The sequence below is a fragment of the Dermacentor albipictus genome, chromosome 6 (genome assembly GCF_038994185.2).
Source record: "Dermacentor albipictus isolate Rhodes 1998 colony chromosome 6, USDA_Dalb.pri_finalv2, whole genome shotgun sequence".
Taxonomy (NCBI): Eukaryota; Metazoa; Arthropoda; class Arachnida; order Ixodida; family Ixodidae; genus Dermacentor; species Dermacentor albipictus.
The window spans coordinates 69099103-69124691 of record NC_091826.1 but is presented as its reverse complement, the minus strand read 5'-3'; the positions used below and the strand labels follow the sequence as shown (position 1 = coordinate 69124691).

At 49.1% G+C, this 25589-nt stretch overlaps 1 protein-coding gene across 2 annotated transcripts in view; it reads right to left on the bottom strand.

The window, feature by feature from the left end:
• Nucleotides 1-25174, bottom strand: part of LOC135910523 (ADP-sugar pyrophosphatase-like) — a 64246-nt gene extending 39072 nt beyond the window's left edge. The window contains exon 1 of one of the 2 annotated variants that reach the window (XM_065442594.2): nucleotides 24852-25174. Coding sequence is in view for 1 of the 2 variants with exons in the window: in XM_065442591.2 (XP_065298663.2) it covers nucleotides 6106-6207 (102 nt within the window). In the remaining variant the exon portion in view is untranslated. Of the gene's footprint in view, nucleotides 1-6105; nucleotides 6569-24851 lie in introns of those variants that run through there. The other variant, XM_065442591.2, reaches the window with a different exon arrangement.
• Nucleotides 25175-25589: the final 415 nt, after the last annotated feature.

Genomic DNA, 25589 nt, shown 5'->3' with positions numbered 1-25589 from the left:
TACTGCACAGTATGACCACTCGATTTTTGCAAATGAAAGTTCGCTTTAGAGAGAGCAAGGAAAGTGAACACTGCAGTAAAGCGTGCTTTTCTTTCCTTTCTCCTTTTCACTTAAACATAGGTGGCCCCCGTCAAAAATGAATGTTTTTTTTCCAATATATCAAATTATGCCGCAAGGTTGTGACGGGAGGCGTAGGACCATTGTCGTCGTTAATGGCAGCACATCTGTCAGTTGACGTTATATAAATTGTGCAGGCGCAGAAGGGAAGACATGGCATTCTTGTCGGACAGAAAGTACACATAGTCGTTCGCGGACAGTTATCAAAAAGACTCGTCTTAAAAGCGCCGAACTGTTCTCGAGCAAGCACTATATGTATTGGACAATCCTAGAAAGTCGACAACGAAGGATATTGCTAACAAGCTTGCGACAGTATACAGAAATTGGCGATTTGGCAGTGCAAAAAAAGTTGGCACTCTCGCGACGCCAGAAATTGTGGAGAAAGAAAGAGAAAGCATCGAACTTCCTGGCGGACCAGCTGTACGTTTAAGTTGCACACAAAGGCCCATGACACGAAGGCAGACAGCGTCGCGGTACGCATACATCCACGAACCTGTTGCATAGCCGCGCAAAAGAAACCCGTCACCTGACTCGTATACGCGCCAACATAACCCCGCCCGACAGCTTTCAGAGACGTCCTAATGGTTGTAGGTACACAGCCATATCTTTCCGATGCGACACACGTCGTAGCGGATGCTGCTAGACTAAACGCTTGCCGAACTAAAGCAACGTGCAATTTAAGCAGTATACACGATTAGGCGTCCGATCAGATGTACAGTCAGTCGTATCCAACTACGTTCAAGTTTCGGGCTCATTCCACGGAGCCAGCCATCCTTCAGGCCTATACGCATGGTGTCGCGCACACGAGATCGCATATGCACTCGCACCGCGGGCGTCTCCCTCTTCATTCCCTGCCTATTATGTCGGAGGAGTTGAGTAGCGGCTGGAGCAGCATGCGGAACTGCAGGCGGAAGTCAACCAGCCAGCCGTGTCGGCTCTGCTCACGGTGGCGCTGCTGCTGCTGCTGCTGTTGTCGCTGTCGCATACCGCGCCCGACGACGAGTTCGCAGAAGCGACCTTCGTCGTCGCCATCAGTGCAGTCGCTCCTTCCGTCGCACACTTGGACTGGAAGCAGGCACCGACCGTCCAGGCACGGGAATTCACCCTGGTCGACCTTGCAGCCGCCGGGAGGCGAGGTCGTGCCGGTGGGCTGCTCGGCTGCCACGGTTGAGACCTGTGGCGGCGGCGTACTCCGCGTTGTCGTCTGCTCGGCCGTCTTCGCCGCAGTGGCGGCAGCGGTTGCCACCTCTGTCGTTGTGCCGCAGTTCTTCTCGTCGGAGGACACTCCGTCGACGGCGTCGTGGCAGTCGTCGCGGCCGTTGCAAACCCATTCCTGACGCACGCAACGCATCTTGTTGTGGCAAGTGAAGCTGCGGCAGGGGCAGACGAAGCGACCCGGAGAGCATACGTTCTCGTCCTCGTTGTTCCCGCAGTCGTCTACGCCGTCGCACATATCTAGCGGCATCACGGAGCGGCCGTTTCCGCAGTTGAAAGTCTCGTTCTCGTCATCGCCGGCAGAGAAACATGCTCCCGTCACTTCAGCTAGCGAACGAAAAACGAGCGCCGCCGCCAGTAGAATGTGCGCGACGGTGACCCGGTTCATGGCGGCGACCGAGCTTCCAATTCACACGGGAGAACTCGACGCTTATTAAGCGCGCGATTGGAGCTACGGAAGGGCCGCGGACGCGTTTACAAGTCGGCTGCGCTGGACACTAGGGCACTATCGGCGCTTCGTTCGCAAGAGAAGACCACTCGAGAAGCAGACGCTGCGACAAACGTCGCCCAAAGTGAACGAGCAGATGCTAAGCGCTTGAGATGTCGACGAAGATAGCATGCGCGAGCTACCGCTGCTGCCGCGGATCGCGGCGATTGGTTGCGACAGCTCTGCATGAGCAAGCCGTCCCTGGGTGATAAAACGGGGCGACGTCTGCTCTGCTGTAGGATAGCGGGCAAGACATGTCTGCCAGACGACAGAGAGAGAACGGAAGATTGGAAAGGGCAGGAAAGTTGAACGTTTCGGGCCCCCTCGTACTATATAGGAGCACGTGACTGGGGGAAAGTGACGAGTGCCTAGAAAATATGAGAAAAGGGTTGCGTCGAAGCTAACGGTCGCGCGTGTGCCACGTGGCTTTCGTGTCGTACTTGCAGGCCTATATAGACGGCATTTTGAGAAAAAAAAATGGGGGGGGGGGGGGGGGGGGGCTCAAGCGCATTTACGGCAGGCACTCGCAAGTCGGGGCCTGCGTCTTCCTGATATCCTTAAGTGCCATGCTGCCAGTACTAACCTACGGAAACTCAGGCAGACGGCAATGAAGCTCGACAATGGGCTAAAAAGAGGCACCTAACTAGTGATGGAAGGGTAACAAAATTATAGGCGTAAAGGTGAAAGGGAGGCCACGGTAGCTGATGTTCTATGCAGTGACAACCTATGGGAATGCAGCGGTAAAGATAATGCTATCCCAACACTGCGGGTTTGTACGTATGCACCAGCCATTTACACGTTGGCTCGTTTCTGTGACGTCACGTCTCGTGGGAAGTGTGTTTTCGAGCGCGGAGGCACAAAGAGGCGGTGCAGTTCGTGCTCGAATTTAGCGGGAAATGTCCCGACGTACGTGTAGAAGTCCCGAACCGCGACTTCACCCATTCGGTACGGCCAAATGTCCCGACTTCTTTTTTCGCCCTACCGAATAGCAATCAAACCATATGTCCTCTTCATAAAGACTGACAGGTTGTTGCACCTCTTTTTTTTCGTGTTCTGTTCCATTCTCATAAACATAAAGGCGATTTCGTTTTTTATTCGGGGTGATAGTTGTATTTTAGGCTGTAACCGGCCTCAGTACTTCTATATGCATTGGCATAGCCGTTATGGACAGGCAACCACACTGCACCTTTCTTGTCACAAATCGAGACAACGTCCACCCCATCCCCGGTCCAGAAGTTCGTCCACCGAGTTGGCAATCCTGTAGAAGATGCTGTGCGGTTTCGCGGGCAGAGCTTGTACTGTGCATTGTTCGGTTATCGCCGAGCCTACACATTTACTGGAAAAATAGAAGTTGGACTTGCATTACAGCGCATACCGCAGATAAGCGGTTGTCGTTTATCGTAACGATAGGATTGGCGTCCAGGACGGCAAGAAGAAAAATTCGGTGGCGTGATGAGATCCGGAAATTCGCAGGCACGAGGCCGTTGTCAGCTGACGTTGGACATGGGTGAGAATAGAGATCGATGAGAGAGAGGGCTTCGTCCAGCAGTGCGGCATAAAATTGGCGAATGATGGAAGACGACGACGACGCGTCCATTATACTACTTACTTTGCAGCGACATATATAAACTGGTATTGATCGTATTTTTTTTCCTATTGATAACCCCTAACCCAACGCGTAGTTTGGAGGTACTCATTGTGGCATACATTTTGCGACAGTGACGTTTAAGAGAACGAACGCAATGACGAAGACAAAAAGAAACACACACACACACACACACACACACACACACACACACACACACACACACACACACACACACACACACACACACACACACACACACACACACACACACACACACACACACACATGGCTGCCAAGTGGGTTTGCACCAGATGATCATCATCATAATCATCTAGCCATTTCATTTTGGTCGATGCTTTGCCTCCTGTGTATATGCCTGGGTCTCTTCGTGTAAATTGCATTTTATGCAGGCGAAAGTTCTGCGCATGTGGGGGGCGAGGGTCATTTCGATGTTGAGGGACTCAGCTTGCTACAATACGCCGGCGAATCATCGAAACAAAACCGAGAGGAACAAAAGAAAGACCCGATATCGAGGAAAGCGCTGAAGCTGCGTGAGCACCCTGAAGAAACGAGGTCTCCTTGTGCCGTCTTTACTGGCCGTGAACCACAGCAACGCTTGCGTTGCCATTTGCAACTTTCTCCGCGACGCAGAGCGACTGCCACGTTAAATTCACGAGCATCCTCAGTGGATCTTCTCTGGAATTCTCACTCCTCGAAACTCTTATAATGTTATTACAGTTATTCGAATATCTCCAGCTTCTATGTATTTTTTATCTCTTTCTTAAAAACATCACTGGCAACTATGCGTACCCTTAATTTGATATACTGAGCTGCGTTTATGTTCATGGTTTCTTCATAGTTTATATTGAAATCATTTCAAAATCTCGTATAGTGGGAAGTGTCATTGTGTACTGGCACAAAAACAGGAAGGAATGTGGTGGAAGAGATCACAGAAACGTTTGTGAAGTCGTCTACAACTTTCTGCGCTAGACAAAAAGAATTGTGTGCTAAAATTGTTCTTTTTACATCGTATATAGTTATACTGTAACACTTGGATAATTGTTCAATAATATCTGTAACAGTAGACATTTTAATTCTCATGTACAAGATATTCATTAAAATCATAATTTCTTTCACCGCCCGATTCATGGTCGATGCCCCAGTGTGGTTTGCGCCATTTCACTAAGGAACAAAAACAAGGTGAGTTGGTGAACATATATCTCGAACATCCACCAGGCACTCCTCGCCCGGCGCTCGATTCATTGATAGCAGATAAATTGTGGCCATTCATTTATCTAGCCAAACTTAAGACATGTATGAGAGAGTGGGAGAGAAAGCAAGAAAAATATTCCTCATCGTCGCTCTGGGAAAAGTTTATTGTGATTGTGCGACTATATTAGCATTTGTGTTTTGGCGGCAACGTGGCTTATAAAGTTGCATAACACTTCGCGCGCACGTTTTCACGCGTTCATTAGGGAAAGCAAACTTTCCTCCTAAGTAATGTTTTCTGCCCTTTAACTGAAGCGAAACCCAAGGAGTGATCGTACCGAAGTAATATAGTTAACCAGCGTTAACCAGGTTAGCGTTAACCGACCAACCGAGCAGTCCAAAGGAGGTAAAGGGGCCGCACATTGACATGTAGAATTGAAACGATCTACAAAGGAAGGCGCAGACTGGAGCCAAGGTTTGGGCCTGGCTTGAAAACGTTATCTCTGAATCGAGCTTAAAGTACAAGAGCGCCTACTTGTCGAAGGTTTCCCTAGTAACGCGATAAGAAAGGCGGTAAGGCGAAGATGCAAAATTACCGAGTGCACTTTCCCTCGCGTTCAAACCACTGCGCATCATCACAAGAGTCTTTCAGTTTAAGAATGACAGTCAACACGACGTGTAATGACCCAGCATGGAAGGCGAACCAATGCAATTATCCATCTTCCGACCGCAAAAAAAAAAAAGACATAACAAAGTTTCAGATGTGTGTCTTTTGTCTGCCAACATGTCAGGGCTGACAACTTATTTAGGACACCAATCATGAACTGGGTACTTGTACCTCATAATCTCAGTCAGCTTCTAATTCCGCGGTATAGATTGTGGAACTAAAATTAAATATAAAAATAATGTAAGTAATATTTTTATATTCGATTACTAGTTGCATCCGTAACACCAATGCGCCGTTGCATCCGAACGCCGATGCAGGTAATAGATGATGGAACGTCAGAGGTCCGGATGCACCATCTCGACCTAAATGACCGGTTCCTGGCGCAAGGTTTAAGGTGTGTACTTTTCTTACACCGTGGCCTAGAGTGCCAAATGGGAGGAGAAGGTTCGTCCTCTGGCGTCTCAAAAGCCGTGCTCTAGCCTCAGAAACAGGCGACCGCTTATCAACAAGCTCATACAAGTTATATGGGTCAAGGGGCGAAACGCGCCACAGCCTAATCCGGCGCTTAAGAGCGCGCGATTCGCTGAAAGAAACTTTTGCGACGACTCGGCGGTTATGGCGGCTCGTTGCCGAGAACGACGTCGCAGACCAGAAACTCCCAAACTGTCACATCGGGGGACCTCAGTTCGATGAGAGGCGGAAGGCGAAACGACGGTTAAGCGAGCCTCGCTATATGGCATCCCTCGGCCAAGTTGTAGACGTGGGACGTCGAAAAAACGAGAAAACCCGTTGAGAACAGCACCCACACGAATCTCAACTCACCTCGCTGGAGACGTGCGTGAACTTCTTCTTGTCCAGCCTCTTGGAATGGGACGGGGTCGGTGATGGCGCCATCGTCAGGCGCGTCTGGAACATCGAGGTCATGGTGTGCGTACTCGTCTTGGCACCGAATAATCGCTTGACCGCTGGGCGGACAAGCCGGACGACCTCAAGGAGAAGTTAAAAGCGACAACTGCCCGAGGGGTCCCTCACTCTCTCTCCTACCCAGAAGGGGGTCTACTCTGCACCACCAAACAGATTCCCCCTGGTTTCGCAACAGCCGGTTGGGTGTCCTCTGGTCACGGCTCGCAGGTCTACAAGATGCACGGTCTCGCACGGGCAGCGTCACACGTCACACGATGGGCTCTGCTCTGGCGAGGGCGGCGCAGCGGGCTCTAGTTTTTAAGGGGCGGTGGCGCCACGGTAGGAGTCGGCCCTACTACGACGCAAGCGCGGCCGCCGGGCAGAAGCAGCAGCGGGATGCCTTATCATTTGCCGCACTCCGCGTGGGTCTGCGAGAGTCGTCGCCCGTTGGCGACGTTCTCTCGCCGACGGACAAGTGGGCGAGGAGATAGCTTGAGACCTTTCAGCAGGGCAAGCGGGACAGGTGAGAGAGGGATAGTGAGGAATGGAGTCGCCAGTTGAGGTCCTGCTGTTTGGCTTCGCGCTTGGGGCTTGCGCAAGCGATGGAAAGGGGGGAGAGGCGGGCGTCGCGGAGAGATAAGGGCCCGCGGAGGGGGCGCCCGTGTTTTGAGAGAAAGGCGCCGTTGAGGAAAGCGAGCCGCGGCGTTTGGCCGCAGAAGCACGTGCTCGCGACATGATCGCTACCGTCGGACCGATCGAGACCGAGTGGCCCCCCCAAGTGCTCGCGTTTGCGCGTACGGCAGCGATCTTCGGCGAATGCCGTCGACGCGACGTTCGCGTTTTGAAGGCAAGGTTGCGGGAAAAAGAAAAGTGTAAGAAAGCCACCAAGGTAGGCACCAAACCGGCCGGCTCGCGCGAGCGAACGCGGGAGAGTCGGGCTTTTTCCAGGGTTGCGGCGCCAGCGCGCCGGCGTCGACCGAGGATAACGTGTTTTCGGTGTGCGTGTTTGATTTTGCTTGCCGCTGCTCAGGGCTTTGCCGCAGTGGACGTGGATCAGATGACTTCGTATGGGAGAAAGGTATCCTTTCGTCTTGAAAAAAAACGACAACCATGTTTACGAAGCCAGCTCAAAACGGTGCCTTTCCTTACTACATACCGTCGCCACCGCCTGCACATCTTAGTTTGCTCAAGGCATGTCTAGACATCTTTCGAACTGCCCCCCCCCCCACCCCCTCCCTCGTGGCAATACGTTTACACTTCTTGGGGGGCATTCAGAAAATGGAACATGCTTATATTCGGCTGTCTTTCTCGGTGCTGATGATGTTCAAAGCCCTGCCTACTTGATACAGTTTGCTTGACGCCTCTCGAAACGAACGCAAGGTGTTTGTTCATTTCTTTTTCTCGTGCGGATAAACCGAAACCGACTTGACTGTGAGCCTTCCAGTAGCATGCTCGCCTGAGGAATGCTTTGCTTCGGCTGACATCGGTTGAAGCACTAGGGTGTTGGCATACATTATGCGATATCTTTCAATGTATTATCAATTATATTTTTTGCTTCACTGACTGTATTTCTGCTGTTCATTTCTGTTCAGTCATTGAAGTTCACATGTCTTCATGCCCACCCCCCTTACGTTATGCCTTCGAGCCTTTAAGGAAAAATAAATGAAATAAAATGTGCACTAACTTATTTGCGCCTTCCATTTATGACATCACGGGCACGGAGTTCTAAAGTGCCAACCCTACTGCCATATTCGCAGTAGGGTTGCTAAGCGTCCCAAAATCTGCCGGACAATTCCGACTCTTGAATAAGATTCCTGAGTACCGACTTGACCCAGACGCGATGACCAAATGTTCCGACCTTTATTTTTTTCCTACCGAATAACAATCGATAATCGAGGGCTCGTATTCATAAAAAAAGTTCTTACACTGTTTCGTAAGAACATATACTAGCCAATTGTGCTTTCGAACATATTATTAGCGAACGCACACAGCCAATCACTAACAGCACTTACGAATGGAAAGCTTTGTGAATTTAGCCCCACTTTTATTTCCTTCTGCAGCGAAGCTGTTAGCCTCTGGCTGGTTGGTATCTTTCGTGGCGTGCTCGCCCAGAAAACGACAGCTGGAAAAGGAGTTTTTGTTAGAATTTTCTCTTAAAAGAATTGTGTTTTCTCATATATTCGAATGACAATCCCGATGCTGTCATGTCTGTAGGCTGTGCGTAAGTCGTACTTTACAAATTTTCTTACGCATTTTTGTAAAGCACTTGCGCTAGGCGGATGGCCTAGAAGAATGAGGACGTGTGCTGCACTTCCGCACACGTATACGTGCGCGCGGGGCGTACGTCGATGGTGGTAGTGGCGCTTGTGTGACCTTGTTTCACGTGAGCACCAGCTTCGCTGCGCATCCACTTGCACAGGATGGAATGGAGTGAGTGAGTGAAAGCTTTATTGTAAATGTCGGGCGATTAGGGCGGGGTGGGGCCATCAGCACCCCAGCCTAGGTGACGCGTCCTCGAGTCCTCGCACACGGGCAGCTTCCTCGGCGTGCCGGACGGCCCGCAGTTGATCGGCGAGGCCGCGGCTGAGCAGGGCCGCCTCCCAACGCGGCCAGATTTCTTTTTATAATGCGTGACAGCTCGGTTGCACACTCTCTTTTGTCTTCCGCGACATTGTCGTAAAGGCGGTATCGCTCTTGTCGTGGTTCTAGTTGTGCTGTAAGCCCTAACCGTTCACAGTATCTCTGTCTGCATTGGTACAGCCATGTAAGCCAGGCAACCACAGTGCCTTCCCGAATGTAAACCGACAAATAGTAGGACTAAAAACAATGTGTAACATTGTTAAAGGGCTGGCAGCTCCTGGCACTTTTCGTCGCCACAGCTGCCCCTTTCTCTACCTCTGTCCCTACCCTCGGCAGCATGGTCGCCAAAAAATGACGTCGTGACATTCCACAGGTAATTCCCGTTGTCAAGCCCAACGCAACACGTAGAGCGATTCGACGCCAAACGAACGGACGTAAATAATGTGGCCAGCGTAAACAGTGCTCCGAATACTGGAGAGCGAACGGGCTGGGCGACGGTGAATGCTGACAGTGGGGAGGCTGCAACGAGAGTCGACGGATCAGCTTACGGAACAGCCACACACATCATCATCATCAGTATCATCATCATCATCACACCATCATCATCATCATCATCCTGGTTACGCCCACTGCAGGGCAAAGGCCTCTCCCATACTTCTCCAACAACCCCGGTCATGTACTAATTGTGGCCATGTCGTCCCTGCAAACTTCTTAATCTCATCCGCCCACCTAACTTTCTGCCGCGCCACAATTGCCACGCGCCGTACTTGCGCATTCCTTCGGCCAATTAAGGGGTAGAGCGTGCCATGGGCATGGGAGAGGCGTTCGCCATCCGACCGCTTGCAAGACCGCTTGCAAGGCGTATTTCTGCGGGGGTGATCATCTCCAGACGACAGCGTTTACGTTAACACGATGCAGAAGGAGCGGATTCCGAGAAATGCGCGCCACGGAGGCGTTCGACTGTTTATGCCAACAAGGGATCCGAAGTGCGAAACCGAAGACCCGGTGTGCGGCCGCTTGTTATGAGAACGTAGCAGTTGTTCTAACGATGGTCTAAAGTGTGCGGGGGTGGAAGAAGGCGGGACCGATCGGTGACCTACAAGAACCAATGATTGTTGCGGTCGCGCCCTGGTAAAGACTGCTGCTGAAGCCCGGACCAATAGACAATTTCTGTGAAAGAACTGTCACTTTATTGGACTGTTTACTGCATACTGTATACTGTACTGTATATTGTATACTGTATGCTGTATATAATGATATTTAAGGAGAGGATCCAACTTATGTGGGAATAACGGGACAGAGAATAAAGATCTGACCACTTTCCATTGCTTGTCTGGAGAAGTCTTCCAATTGATTACAAAGACGGCGCCGAATAAAACAACACACGAAGAAGGGGGACACGAGACAGCACGTAGGCGCACAAACAACTCAGACAGTGGTCTCAGTTGTTAGTACGCCTACGTGCTGTCTCGTGTCCCCCTTCTTCGCGTGTTGTTTTATTCGGCGCCGTCTTTGTAATCATGCTTAACCAACTAGCCCACCAACACATGCTCAGTTACTTCTAATTGAGCCGAGAGTATACAGAAAAGAAGCACTGTTGCGATCAGGAGCCTCGGAGCGTAAATTGAATTACGCGTAAGACCACCTAAACAGTCGCATCGTGCTTCATCAACGTAACTCCCGTAGTTACATGTTACGTGCCATATGGAGGCGAAAATATCACTGAACGTGCTATCGCGGTCGAAAACATGGCCGCGATGCGGATGGCCCAGCTAACTGCTCCTGCATGTTCCGGCCCATGTGCTCCCCCTCTTCTCTTTATCAAAGTTTATAGCGTTTCACTTATACTCGGCCCTGTCGCACTGCTCTAATTTTGTCTCACGATTTCTTTTTGTGTGTGTGCTTGTTTATCTGGAGACCAAGTCGCGTGATCTGGGTCTAATTAGGTGATAATATACTCTGTTGTCTTGATAGTCAGACTCATTTTATTGCGATATCAATTATATGTGCACAACGGGCGAATTTTCGCCGTCGCCGTCGCCGTGGTGTTCCGCGTAACGTTTAAATGCACCAAGATCGCGGCCGCGCGCCTTGTGCTGTAGGTGCGAGGGTGAGCCGATAAGGATGGCGTCTTGGTGCGGCGGCGCTTTCTCTCGTGCAGTAGGGCGGTGCGGGGAGATGTGCTTGTGTTCGGGGGGGGGGGGGGGAGGGGAGAGGTTACCGTGCCTCTCCACTTGTACTCCGGCCGCGGCAGCGCACGAGTCGGCCTGGCGCGTCCTATCTTGGGAGTAATTACCGATGGGTTCGAAGGCTAGCCGACTCGAGATAGCTGATGGCGTCGTGTGCGCTGGGCTCTCGTGCGCGCCTAGTTCGCACGTCAGAGGCAACACGAAAGAGAATTCACTCGCCTCTTGGTGCTTCACTTCATTACTCTACAGCATTCTCACAGCGCATGTCCGCGGTCATCGAGTGAGATGGGTTCATGTTTGCCTGTGACACCATGCTTGTTAATTTAGTTAGTAAGCGAATATTTGCAGTGGTTTATGCAGCTGATCAAACTAGTAACCTTACTTCGTATAGCTGGCTAATAATTTGCTATCGCAATCAGTGATTCGCGTTTCGTGCGAAGCTACGACTTTTTCTCTTCGGCATTTGAATAGAACAAGTCGTTAAACGGCATCTTGTATTCCATATTAAGTGTTGTCGTGTTTTGTTGTTTCTTGTCTTTTTTATCGTGTTGTAGTTTTTGGTAAGTAGTAACAATAATGGCAATAATAATAATATAACGAAACGTAATAAGATGAGTAAATTATATATGTATTACCCAGCCCGCATAAGCAAGCATAGGATATGCATTTATGCGTGGCTGGACATTACAACTGTGGGCACGGAGTCTTACTTCAGTCTCGACAAAACGCCAATCAAAGAAGGCTCTGACAACAATGAGCAAACCATAACAACAGCGGTCCTGCCACAAGGGCAATGTTGCACAAAGGCCCCCACGCAAGGCAAACTTCAGCGCTGCATGATTTCCACAAAGAGATAACATCTCCTCCGGGTCAGTCTTTGTTTCTTTCTTGCCTTCTCTTGGGGGTGGTGTAGGGGCCGGTTCCAGTGTATTCTTTCCAAGCGCAGCAGACGGGGGGGGGGGGGGAGGCACACGTATCACCCCGGAAAAATAACAAAAACAAAAGCAAAATGCGCATAAATCTGCCCCTTCTCGGCACTCTCGACGAGCTGGCGTATCGCGCGAAGGGGGTAACTCTTTCGTTTTCTATTATTTTTATTATTTTTGTTGGAAGGACGAGAGGAGCTGTGGTACTCTGCGCACAACAACCGCGGGGGCGATAATCAAGTGAGGAGCGACGCCAAATGGGAAGGCATCGCAAAGTGCTGCGCGATAAGTTCGCGCTGGCCGCGGCGACGGAGCCTCTATACCACTACGTTATTATGCGCACTGGCGTCCGGCTCGGGCCAGTGCAAACTCCACTCTGAGCGCTGGCCAAGGTCGCGTCAGCGGAGGCCACCATGTCGGAGCTCTCGAGTGCTCCCCCGCATCCGATTGCACGCCGCCATGCATGGAACCGGTGTAGTAGCGCTGTGCGAATGCTCAAAAGTTTCGGATACCGAACCGACTGTGGTCCAATTCGATTCGTTCGTCGAATCGAATGGATGGATGGATGGATGCAAAACCTTTAATGAAGGTCCTGAGGTACGCGACTCAGCGCGCTGCGGGCCGCTCCCACGCTGGGGCAGTCAGGCCATGCCCGACCGCGGCATCGTGGGCCCTCTGGACAGCCCATAGTTGCGCCCCGGCATCGGGGCTCTTGATAGCGGAGAGCCACTTGTCCTCATTGATTTGTTCTGTGCCTCGTAACGAGGGGCAACGCCAGAGCATATGGTCTAGGATAGCGATGTCATTGCAGTGCCTGCAAGAACTAGTGGCATAGGTGTCGGGTTAAAGCTTGTGGAATAAAGCTGGGCTGGGATACTAGCCTGCTTTCAATAATCGAATAGCGTGCGCTATTAGTGAATACGAATAACTTTTTACCGAATGTTCTTCATGGTCAACTAGTGCGCTTTCAACCTTAAAATCGAAGCGAAATTGCGACAAATTGAGACGTAAAAAAACACGAGAAGTGACGTAGTGGATCACGTTATGCGTTTAGGAGTTTAGTTGTAGACATTTAGGGGATAATTGTTGACCTCTTATTTCGATATATACACTGCAAGGAGACTAACGAACGTATCTTTATCCACTAAAGAGATAGATGGGCAAGGGTAAATGAAGGACAGGGAATTTAACCAGAACTGAATCCGGTTGGCCACCCTGCACAGGGGCAAGGGGATGAAAAGAGTGAGAAGGAGAGAAAGCCCAGTGTTGATTGATCTCGCCAGCGTAGCGACAGTTCTCCGCTCTGTAGAGCAGACGGTTTCTCAGTCCTGTAGCCTTCGGAAATCGCAGCAGCACTCTTGCGGCCTTCTACAGCGTTGATATGTGAGACCGTGGTGAGACGAGAAATGTTTTACGGCTAAGCTACATGGTTTAGAGTTGTGCGGAGGCCAACCCTTTCATTTTCAAAAGGACGTGCAGCAGCACAGAAGGTGTTCTAGATAGTTTTCTCTACACGGCAAAGTAGTCAAGGCACTCTTGTGCTTCTGGAGGGCGACTGGCTTGTGCGAACGTCTTTGACTTGGTGCCGCCGTCCTTGCGCGTACACGCATTCACTGCGACGTGCGTTCCTTTCCACACTCCCTCGACCTGCAACTGGGAGGGTGAGAGGGGGGGTGGGGTTAGCCTGGACTGGCTGCGTACCAACTCAAAAAACTTCGGAGGGCGGAGGGGGGCACGTGGCCGGTGTTAAGCCACTGATGGTGACCGCTACGGTCACAGTGGTGAGCTACTAACACTGGATTCGCCCGGTTGGTGACTCGCCCCTCCGTAAGGTTGCGCTGCAGTTGTTGGTGGCCTTAGCCAATGTAACCCGATGAATCCATCACGTTTGAGTGCATCTTTCTATCCACTCTCTCCCTTAATTACCCAACCTCAACTCACTCACTCATTCACTCACTCACCACGACTTTTCGTTATCGTCGTTTTATTAACCTTCTGCCTCCCCCCTTTGTAGGGTTGCAGCCAGTGTGTCGGGACGGAACGGAAACAAAAACTATATAACAAGAAAGAAAACCGCGCCTTTCTTTGACTATAAAATTGGTGACAACTCTTTGTTGAATGTACGTAGCTTTAGGTACTTAGGGGTGATCACTAATCATGACTTGTGCTGGCGCCTCCAAGTGGAAGAGGTCTGCTCCAGGGTTTACAGGAAACTGTTCTTTTTGAGAAAAAAGTTGCAGCATGTACATACACATTTGAAGCTAATTGCGTGCAAAACGTTTGTTCGCCCGGTTTTGGAGTACGCCTCCCCGGTTTGAAGCCCTCACCAACTTACTTGCGAGGCGAGATAAACTCGAAAAAATTCGGGTAACCGTTGTGCGTTTTGTTTGTTCGCGTTATCGGAGAGCCGATTCTGTAACACACATGTTGGAGTGTTGCGACTTGGAACTGCTGGAAACACGACGAGAAAAACAACGAATGAAATCGTTTTTCCAGATAACCAGAAATCAAATAAGAGTAAACAACGAAACATACATTCGCCCCCCTCTAAAACACAGTGCGCGTTTAAACCACAGTGCTAGTGCACAACCTTATAAAACACGCATTGATGGTTTTCAATACTCGTTCTTTCCTTCGTGTATTAATATACGGAGTGGCCTTCCGGACTGCACTGTAACAACACAAAATGTTCACGAATTTTATACTCAACTAGAATTGTATTACATGCAACGGGATAATTAAAAATTGATCATGCTTACTGTTATGCTGTGTATACCGTGTATATTGTGTATACTTGTTCATCCTTCCTGTAATTTGTATTTGACAATGCTGTATAACGTTGTATTGTTGGTGCTGAAATTTACCTTTTTATTTTGTCAGTTCTTCTCCTGTAATGGCCCTCAAGTGAGGGTTACAGTATTCTTAAATAAAAAAAATAATAAAATAATGAATATTTTTGATCGGAACGAAAACATAACTGAAACGTTATGTATTATTTTGTGCCGGATTGAAACTGAAACAATTTTTATCGGTTTTCGTTTCAAGGCGAATGTCGGCAAACCGAAACAACCGACGTAAGGCAACGTCAGAATTAGCGTGCATCTCAGGCAGGGATAGTGCGAGCGATAGCGAGTCCAGAGCTCCACTAACCTAAGCATTTGACTCGGTGCACTAACAGATCGGTATCGTAGCAAGATCTGGGGCTTGCTTAATGAAGAGCTTATCGTTTCGTTTTCCACGGGTACAACGATTTGTGAATGAAGTTTCAGCGTTCGTTTATGTTCGTTTAAGTTCATATTATCGGAAGAGCGGTCTGGCATTTCAGCTAGTACACTCGACGACGTGCTGCTTCTGAGATCACGCTCATTGCCTTGGCTCAAGGCACTGATCATCATCTCAGAATTCATCATTCACTACCCGCCGTGGTTGCTCAGTGGCTATGGTGTTGGGCTGCTGAGCACGAGGTCGCGGGATCGAATCCCGGCCCCGGCGGCCGCATTTCGATGGGGGCGAAATGCGAAAACACCCGTCTGCTTAGATTTAGGTGCACGTTACAGCACCACAGGTGGTCGAAATTTCCGGAGTCCTCCACTACGGCGTGCCTCATAATTAGAAAGTGGTTTTGGCACGTAAAACCCCATAATTTAGAATTCGTCATTCACTTCTTGAGAATGATAAATACTTCCTTCTTATCGTTACTTTGCTTCGAAAATTTTTCTATGCAAGCGAAATCGTTATGAACCGTTACGGATCTTTGTCTTTCGTTCCGGAGGAGAACCGGAACTGAACTTTTTTCAATGGAAGGAAACTAAAACCAGAACGAATATATATATATATATATATATATATATATATATATATATATATATATATATATATATATATATATATATATATATCGCTTCAACGATAAGTGAGCGCCGAGAACGGACAGCACGCACAAAGCTACGAGCCGCCGACGCAGCTAGACCCTGCCCCCAACGCAGGCCGCTCTCAAGATACGGTCGCCGCCACATGCGCAGCTGCAGCCGGAGTAGAACGCCGCCCCCCTCTCTCACCTCCCCCCCGGTGCCTCGCGCGCGACGGAAGACTGCGCGCTTCCTCCCTGCTTTCGCCTCTTTCGCGCGAGTGAGATTGAGCCGCGATGGTCGGCTCCCCTCGCATGCCTTCACTCGAACATACAGCGTAGGGCGCGCGGCGACGGTGTTATCGCCCTTGGACTTTATACGGAATCTCGCGGCGATGCCGTGAGATTCCGGTTTACAATTCCGGCTTCCACTTCGGTTGCGGAGAAGCCAGGAAACACTCATTCATCGATTACGGCTGGGTGTGGCATACACCCACCGATACCTTCACAAGATTGGACAAGCACGGGACCCTGAATGTAGCGTCTGTCACGCTCTCGAGACAATAGCTCACGTACTTTGCGTGTGCCCTCAATATGCGACCGAACGAAGAAAACTCAAATCTACTGTTGACAGCTTGGACTCTCGCCCCTTTTCAGAAGAAAAGCTTTTGGGCGCGTGGAGGAGTGTTGACTGTGCCCAACGTGCGATAAAAGCACTTTTGAACTTTTTAAGTGAGACTGGTTTAGACGATCGCCTCTAGAAGCTGTGAGACGTGTAGTCAGTGCGAAATGTGTTTGCGCAAAAACTTTTTGTGGCACGATTACTTTTTGTAAGGACAAGATTACTCTTAGTGTATTGCGTCTCCAGTGCGCATCCGCATATTGGACAACGTGTATATAGTATCTCATTGTACCATATCATAATCATCCGCCACCTACCTTTTCCTGTATTTCCCACTTCCCCATTCCCCAGTGAGGAGTAGCAGGCTAGAGACACGCTCTCCAGGCCGACCTCTCCTCCTTTCTCTTCATTAAAATCGACTCCTCCTCCTCCTCACGGCGATGCCTACGCCCACGCCGCCGGCGGAAGTGCGCTTAGCGTTTCCGTATGATTGCTATCGCAATCAAACATTTCGTTCCGACACCCTGGCACTGGCAGCCAACCAGGCGCTTTCCCAGTTAACTTCTCCCATTATTTTCTCATCACCCCTTAACCCGTGCACGGTAGCGCGTAGGCAGCTTTACACGTGCTGGTAGAAATCTTTCACTATATCGAGCTTCCTCTATTGCTCCTCGGCGACGTAAGAAACTTAGTCTAAAAGTGAATGAGCTGCATCAAATATTACGCTTGCGTTTCTGACAGGTGCACACCGGCTAGGCACAGTTTTGCATAAGTCGCAACTGTACGCCGGAACCGCACCATTATTTCCCACCTCCAGCTATCGATTGCCTCCACATTTCTTTTCCGCCTTTTTTTTTTATCCTAACGGGAACGGTGACTGACTTGAGTGCAATTGACTTAAGTAGGCATTGCACCATCAGCAACTACTACGGCGACAGCGACGACGACTACGAGATCGCTCCGCGTTCGTGCGATGATTTTATTGAGATAGCAATTATATGTACACTCCATGGGCATTTTTTGCAGTCGCCGTCGTCGTGATGTTATATATAAAGTCCAAGGGAGATAACACCGTCGCCGAGCGTCGTATGCTGTATGTAAGAGTGAATCCGCGCGAAGGAGAAATCGTAACGCGAACGCGCCGCCTTCCGTCGCGCGAAAGGCCCTGAGGGGATGGGAGAGAGAAAGAGGGTGGGAGGGGGGCAGCATTGTGCTTCTGCAGCAACTGCGCATTTCGCTACCGGGCCCAAGGGGGACGATCGCGGCTAAATCTCGCGCGGCATGTATGGAGGAAAGTATAATAATAATAATATTTGGGGTTTTACGTGCCAAAACCACTTTCTGATTATGAGGCACGCCGTAGTGGAGGACTCCGGAAATTTTGGCCACCTGGGGTTCTTTAACGTGCACCTAAACCTAAGCACACGGGTGTTTTCGCATTTCGCCCCATCGAAATGCGGCCGCCGTGGCCGGGATTCGATCCCGCGACCTCGTGCTCAGCAGCCCAACACCGTAGCCACTGAGCAACCCCGGCGGGTATGGAGGAAAGTGGAGAAGGAGCGCGGGAGGGAGGGGGGAGGCTTCGACGCCGCCAACACGTGCGTACCGTGCTCGGTCGCGCGCGCGGTATCTTGAAAGGGATCTTCGGAGGGCTCATACCTTTGTGCGCGCTTTGTTCACGACGCTCTTGCGTTGCAGCGATAGACCGCACGAAGGTCACTTCGCTCGCCGCTGCTACCGCTCTCCCTCACGCTATAGCGTCCGCGCTCATCGTGTGTGATGTGTTCATGTTTGCTTATGCGCGCTGACACCATGATTGTAAAACCAGTTAGTGAGCGAATGTTTCCAAGTTTACACTGCCGACAAAACTACTATCCTTACTTCGTATAGCTGCCTACTAATTTGCTATCACAATAGACGATTCGCCTTTCGGGCGAAACTGCGATTTTTTTGGGTACGAGCGATGCTTTTAGACAACAACAACAAACCACGACCAGTTCTATCGGCATTGCTTCGGTTCTTCTAGCAGCGAGCGCACGTATCTGTGATATATTAGGATCACTGCACTCTCGGCCCTTTTTTTTTTCACTGTTTCCCTCTGTCTCGGCCGTCCCGGCGCTTGTAAACACCGCGCGCCAGGGTTGACAGCTCTACAACCGCTGGGCGCTCGGAGGGCATAACGGTGTCGCCTCTGCGTGCGTGACGGAGGTCACGTGCAGCTGCTCCGCACGCCGACGGGCTCGCGTAGGCGAGTGGAAAGGGCGTCCTTTACGCGAAGCCCCTCTCGCCTCACTCTTTCCTTCTCTTCGCAGCACGCGGGAACTGTTACTGCGAAAAGCCCTCGACCTCTGCTCGTCCATGGATAGAGACTCGATAAATGTCCGCGTCTCTGTGGAGGTTGCAGCAGAACGTGCCTTCCTCAGTCAGAATGAACTAAAGTGGCCCTCGGACCGGCCGGATTGGAAAAAAAAGAAGGAAACGGTCCGATAATAAACGACGATAGGAGGCTGGAAAGAACCGGTGTGAGAGAGCGATGGCGATGGAGGTGAAGCGTAATCGCACGTATGCATGGACGACGAACCACGTGGTGGATATATTGTCTTTTATTTTCCTTTTATTTTTTCGACGGAGGAGTGTCGACGACCAAGGTATCTCTTCGAGGACTGCGGAGAACGTTGATCCGGATGCTTATTTTTGCCTACGCTCTATCTATGTTGCGCAGAAAAGTCGACTTTGGAGGCCGCTCACAATAACAAGGCTTTTTACCCCGTTCCTCGCGGCGTAGGGGAGTATGCAAACACGTCGGTCATGGACGCATTTCCGTCATTGAAAGGGTTGGTGCGAATGCAGTAGCGGCGACCTCGCGCTATATATCTTTCGCTGCGCCTCCGTACATACGTGTGACATTTGCGAGCCGCGATTCGCTGAAGCCGTTCCCTGCCAAGCACGATCTTTGGCCAACGCAAGCTTTGCTGCGGTGCATTCACCTGCACGGAGAGGCTGTCAACAGGCTATCAACAGACCCGTCGATCAAGGATCCTCCACGTTGTATTTTTCTTCTCACCTTCTTTCTGCATATTCCCTCCCGCCTCACCCCCCCCCCCTTTTTGTAGAACGAGAACTATGACGGACACTTTGCAAGAGTTTCTGAGTTGTTAGGGTGAGCGTAAGCGCTGACCATTTCGCGTAACCAGCCTAAAACAATGCTAATGACTGTAAACGCGGGTTACGACCTTGAGGTTAGCTTATTTGTCACAATACGGGACGACATGACAAATTTAGGAAGAAAAGCTGCGCTAAGGCAGAGGTCGACCAGCCTCACTCTCTCAAAAACAAAGCAGCGTAGTATGCAATCGTCTCACGTACATTTAAGAAATAAAAAGAAACTCAGCCCGGCAATGAAACATCTTGCATACATTGAGAAACCAACATTATCCAGAAAGCTAAGTACAGGTGCCACATGCTTAGGTCAAATAAGCAATAAATTCACGAAGCGCATGCTACTGCAATATATATAATGCAAAAATTTCCGTTACAAAAAAAAATAAAAAAGGAAAGGAAAGCTAGATGTACATAATACAAATGAAGGTCCAGAAAACACATTATCAGAAGTAAGGCTTTTTTGACAAAATGCCTTATTAAGGCACAGGCTAAACTTATTGTGTTCGGGATAATGCAATGTAAGATCAGAAAGCTGTAATTATAGTGCTGCTGCAAACCAACGCAAGGAAGCGGGAGGGGGGAAGCGCGCCGTCTTCCGTCGCGCTTGGCACCGGGGAGAGGAGGAGGGACGGGGGTGTCGTACTTCGGTCGCGCAGGCTTTGTCTTGAACGTGACCTGCTTTGAGGGTACAGCCTAGGTGGACCGATGACTCGTAGTTTTGCGTGCGATGTGCTCTGGCCGCTCAGTTCGCGTCGAAGCGATAGACAGCGCGAATGTCACTTCACTCGCTGCTGCTGCCGCAATTCCTCCAGTCGGCATTTTCACAGAGAGCGTCCGCGGACGTCGAGTGTAATGCTTTCATGTTTGCCTGTGCGCTCTGACACCGTGCATGTTAATTTAGTCAGTAGGCGAATGTTTACAAGGCGGCGTTCTACTCCGGCGGCTGCAGCGTATGGTGCGGCCGCGCGTGCCTTGTCTTGAATACGATCTGCGATGCGGACAGTCTAAGCGTCCCGAGGGCCGATAGTTTCGTATGCGTTATAGCACCCATACGCTTCCGCGTCACCCGCGTTCACGAAATGCAACGTCACTCTGGCTTTTTGTTTCCGCTTCTTTCCACGGGTGATGTGCGCCGCAGGCCTCCAGCAAGGTGCCCTGATGCGCGCGCATTGAGGCACCCTAATCTCCAGGATCGGTAGCGGTGGCGGTTATACTCCGAATGTTCGTCTTAACCGAAGAGTACGTCTGAGGCGGTTCGCCTTAAGCGGATTCTTTTCATTGAATTTATAGAAAACCGAACAAACGTTCCCATGTTGTTCGTTATATGCTAGAATTCGGCTTAACCGAGTTCGTCTTAACGAGGGTTCACTGTAATTACTTTACAGCGCATATTGGAGTTTACACATTGCGGCTGGTGGGATTGCAAGGCGGAATGAATTTCCAGATTTACACCAGTTTGGAGACATCACCATCCAACTCGTCATGAGCATGTACTGTTGTTCCGCTTACACTTTTAGCAACACGCTCTTTTATGCATCGAAACCAAAAAATAGCTGGAACGCCCACGTATTTCGTCCCACACTTTGGAAAATATTATCTCGAAAGCTGGTGTCATCCTGTAAATTAATTTCAAGTGGATACGTCTTACAAGCTCACTGGCTACAATTCATATAAGTAGCAATATGTGCCGGAAAGTAGCTAGTGACATTAATACTGGATTTTCGTTAGTTGAATATGTGTTGCGATTTTTCGTGCTAGTAATGTCCGTATTTTCGAATATTCCACCTCAAGGAGAATTAGTCTTTCTGGCACAGGCAGTTTTTGTTTAATTCCAGGAAACTATAGAAATGCTCACCACGCATAATGCCCAGTTACTGGTATATAATGTCGTCCTAGCTGTTAGTGTATCGTCATCGTGCGTCGCAATATTCATTGTGACACATCCTATTCTATTTGTCATATTTGTGATATTCTTTGTCACAATTTCTTTGTGACACAGGATGTGTCACAAAGAAATAACTGATTTCAGATGGAAATTACGGCTTTTCCTTATAAACGCGACAAACGTCTGCGTTTCGCGTGTATTTGGGTAGGGAAATCATAGTTTGAAACCGAGCTAAAGCTTCCTCTTAATTGTTGAGGTTGCCGATTCTCAGGGAAGGCTGTAGATTAATGTTGACGTCTACCAATAGGAATGCCGCAGGGCCTCGTGCTGATATTAGTTCAAACACGGTCGCCTACACCAAAAGTCGAAACCCCCGCGAACGAAGCCATCTGATTGATTAGTGTGTCCTGAAAGGCTACTTTGCCTTACAGCATATAACCGTCACTGATACAATCTGAACGTACGCTACAGTAGCTTGCACGTACTTTGAGCTCTGCAGCAAGTGTAAAAATCAGGCGAAAATAATTTGCATTGCGCGGCAAAAGAGCGAGGGCTGAGGATATTTTTCTTTCTTTGCGGTGCAACTTAAGGGCAGTTTTTTTTTTTTTTGAGCGATGTTCAAAGTATCGAATATCCACAAATAGGAAAGCAAGGACTATTAAATTTGTATTCGAAATATTGAATATCCATGGAATGCGGAACAAACACGGGCCTAAGAACAAATGAATTATTCGTTCTGCAGCCTTTGCTACGAGCCTCACATATTAAAAAAAAATTGCGATAAAGACTTACTCTTAAGGCATAATTCATGATCTGTGTATGTGTATTATGTGTGTGCTGTGAGGCATGTGTCGTGTATCAATTGAAGAAGTGTTTTGTGGAATCTGTTATCGGGTATCCAGCGTTCATAGTGACACTGTAGCCGGAGGCCGTATATTGCAGTAGGAGACGCGAGACTCACTTGAACTTGCGAGTTCCTATGAAAGCTTTCAGCCTTCAAGAATGCAATTACGCGATTCGCTGATGTTCGAAGATTTCGGGCTCATACCGCAAGCGTTACCAACTCCCACGATTGCGGCGCCGTAATGATAAACGACTTGCGCGATGATATCGTTGTTGGCTCGCAGCGTTATCCCCTTATACGCGGAAGCATGCCAACGTGCGTCATGAAATACGAACGAACCTAATAAGACAACGACAGAAAACATGTACGGAAAAAAAAGGGTGCAATCGATGGGCGAATTGCCAGCGGAAAAAAACGCAGCGGATAAAAACAGCGCCGCATTGCAGCACGTATTTGTATTATAGGGCCTGGGAGTTGATCCAGAAAAAGAGCATTTTTTTGCTGTGAGCAACACGTTATCTTCGATAAGACGGTTTGCATCCGCTGGCTCTCCGTGCCAACACTGAACAAAAAAACAGGCTCAAGTATTGTGAATCAGCGGGAAAAACAGTCCGCAGCGAGCGAACAAATAAGTGGTACAATTCGCTTTTTTTTTATATGTGGGACTATAATTGATTTCAGGACCAGAATAGACGAATCCGGAAGCTATAGCTGAGCGGAATGCGAATTTCGATACATATCGGTGCACTTCGACAGTGTCTTGGTTAGAAGAGTTCATGGGTTCGGCTCCCTGCCGCGGAGGCCGCGAATTTGGTGGATGCGGAATGTATAGATGCCCGTGTGCTTAGATTCGTGTGCGTGTGTTGAGAACCACGGGTGATCAAAATCGATATGGAGCTGTTTACTGCGGTTTCCTGCATAGCCCACGTACCCGTTCAAATCAATCAATCAATCAATCAATCAATCAATCAATCAATCAATCAATCAATCAATCAATCAATCAATCAATCAATCAATCAATCAATCAATCAATCAATCAATTTATGCACCTATCGAAAACTTTAACGTGAATAAGAGTGCAAATTCGCTCCAGTGGTGACGGAAGTTCCGTTTATGTTGCCAGTGGGAGGCGAACTCACAAAACACATTTCACATTTTAAAACTCAGCAAAGAAAAAGAATAACGGCTGCCTGGGGCATGAAGTTAAAAGTAGGAGTAGAAATTCTAAGGATATAGACTGCTGGTAAAATTTCGCGTAGCCGCGTCGCTTTGACGGCATGTGAATGTGTTCGCGTCTAAGAATAAACTTTTGGCGTAAATCAATGTGCTCCGGAATTGTTTTAAATCAGCGCCGACGATGACGTCACTTCTTGAGTCACGCACATCTAAAGTAAAATGCTGGAAAAGCCCAGCGATCAGAAGAAAAAGGGATCCGAGCTAACACGTAGTGGATGGTTGAACCGCGCTTCGTGAATTATATATGCGGTTCTGTAGGAGGTGGTCGTGATAACGTGATATTCGAGTACACAGCAGGATATAACAGGCACAACAGGCGATGCGCATCACGGGCCGGTTATATCCAGGACTCGCAAAGTTTAGACACGAACCTCTGGTATTAACTGACTGTACATGAGCGGAGGCGACGCGACGTGTAATGAAGAACGGCTACTGTAAATTAGTTGTTACTGGAACGTGACATACCTGATGGTATATGTTTTGCTTTGTGTCTTTTCTTTAAGGGAATGACGCAGAGTTTTTAATGAGGTCGTTGTCAATTTTGTAGAAGTAGTGCCGAAAGCATGCGATATTGTGCCACTGCGTATGAAAGCATTTCACTGAGGTTTCAGTTTTGTTATCTTAAGCGATTGTTGCATCCCAGTACACAAAGCATACAAATTCACAAGAACAGGTATGGCTGGTTCCTATACCTTGCTAGCATATGTTACGTGAACAAAGTATAAGAAGGTGCGAGAAAAGAAACGGAACGTAATGGCGCCATGTGACTGGTTTGCTTTTCTTTCTTTAAATGCTAATATGTGCTAAATAACGCCTCTGACACCATTTAGTATCACTGTATCTCACCGTTTCGGTGTCAACGGAAAGGAGAAAAAGAACAGAGAAAAAAAGACAGTTATGAAAACTTCTAAATATTCAGAGGCAACAGCGGTTGCTATTTTTACGCTTTTATCTATACGTGCGACTAGGTGAAAGCATTTGAACACGGTATTGAACGCAGATGCACACTTATTGCTTTCATGAGTGAACCACGTTTATACTTCACACGCATTTCGCTGCTGGCATTTATGCAATAGTCCGTGATCACACAATACGTCTGCACACGAAATGACATTGAAGAAAGAAGCATTCTGAAAAAAAAAATCTGAATTATTCAAAATGATAAACAAACAAAAAACAAGAAGTACGTTCCCGGTTTTGTTAGTGCGTACTTTCCTGTATTGCAGCAGCATTTATTTATTGCGCAGATCCTTCTGCTTGGAAGAATAAATAGCGGGGGCATCGGTTTATCTTACCACTTGACTCGAAAGAAGACAACGTGTGTAGTAATTTTTTTTTTTAACTGATAAGTAAAAGAGAGGAAGAGACACTCACCTGTTTGTGAAGCAGTACTAAAATCCAAGTTTCGAGTGGTAGAAGCAGACGAAACCGATTTCGTCCAAGCAGCAGACAACTTGCAGACGACGCACACTTGAAAACGGCAACAGAGACACCATGCAAACTCTCGAGAGGTGCGGATCGACCAGCTTTACGTGTGCGACGGTTCGCTTTCAGTCGTCGCTGTGTCGTAGCTGCACCCGGTATATCCGACGTGGTCGCCTCTAGCAGGCGGTAATAAAGTGGGAGATGGCAAAACGCGAGCGCCAGTTAAATAAGCCGGGTAGCGCGGCCTGGTTGCCGCAAGGAGGACGCGAGGGTGTTATACGCGTATGCGCCCCCAAAATAGTATTTTTATGTTTCGTTCATTCTTTCGGTCGTCTCCTTTTATTTCTTTTTCTCCTCCCCCTCGGGCCCCCCTCCGCTGCTTTCCGTTTCGTTCGGCCGGCGTGCTCCTCTCCCGAGCGTTATCTGAAAAATTGTGTACGTGCCTCCCGTAGCGTTTTGCGGCCGCTCTCTCGGCGCCGCTCCAGGAATGACGTGTCGCAACGTGCAGCCCGCCCCCTGCGGCATGCCGCTCCGGCAACGTGGTTGTTGGTGTGGACGCCGCGTAGCTCGAGTACACCGTGCGCGGAGCTGCAGTGCGTCGATAAGGGTGAATGCGTTTCTGCTGGTTCGTTACACCGGAAACGGGGACGTGATGATGCTGATGATTGAATTCCTATTTGAAAAAAA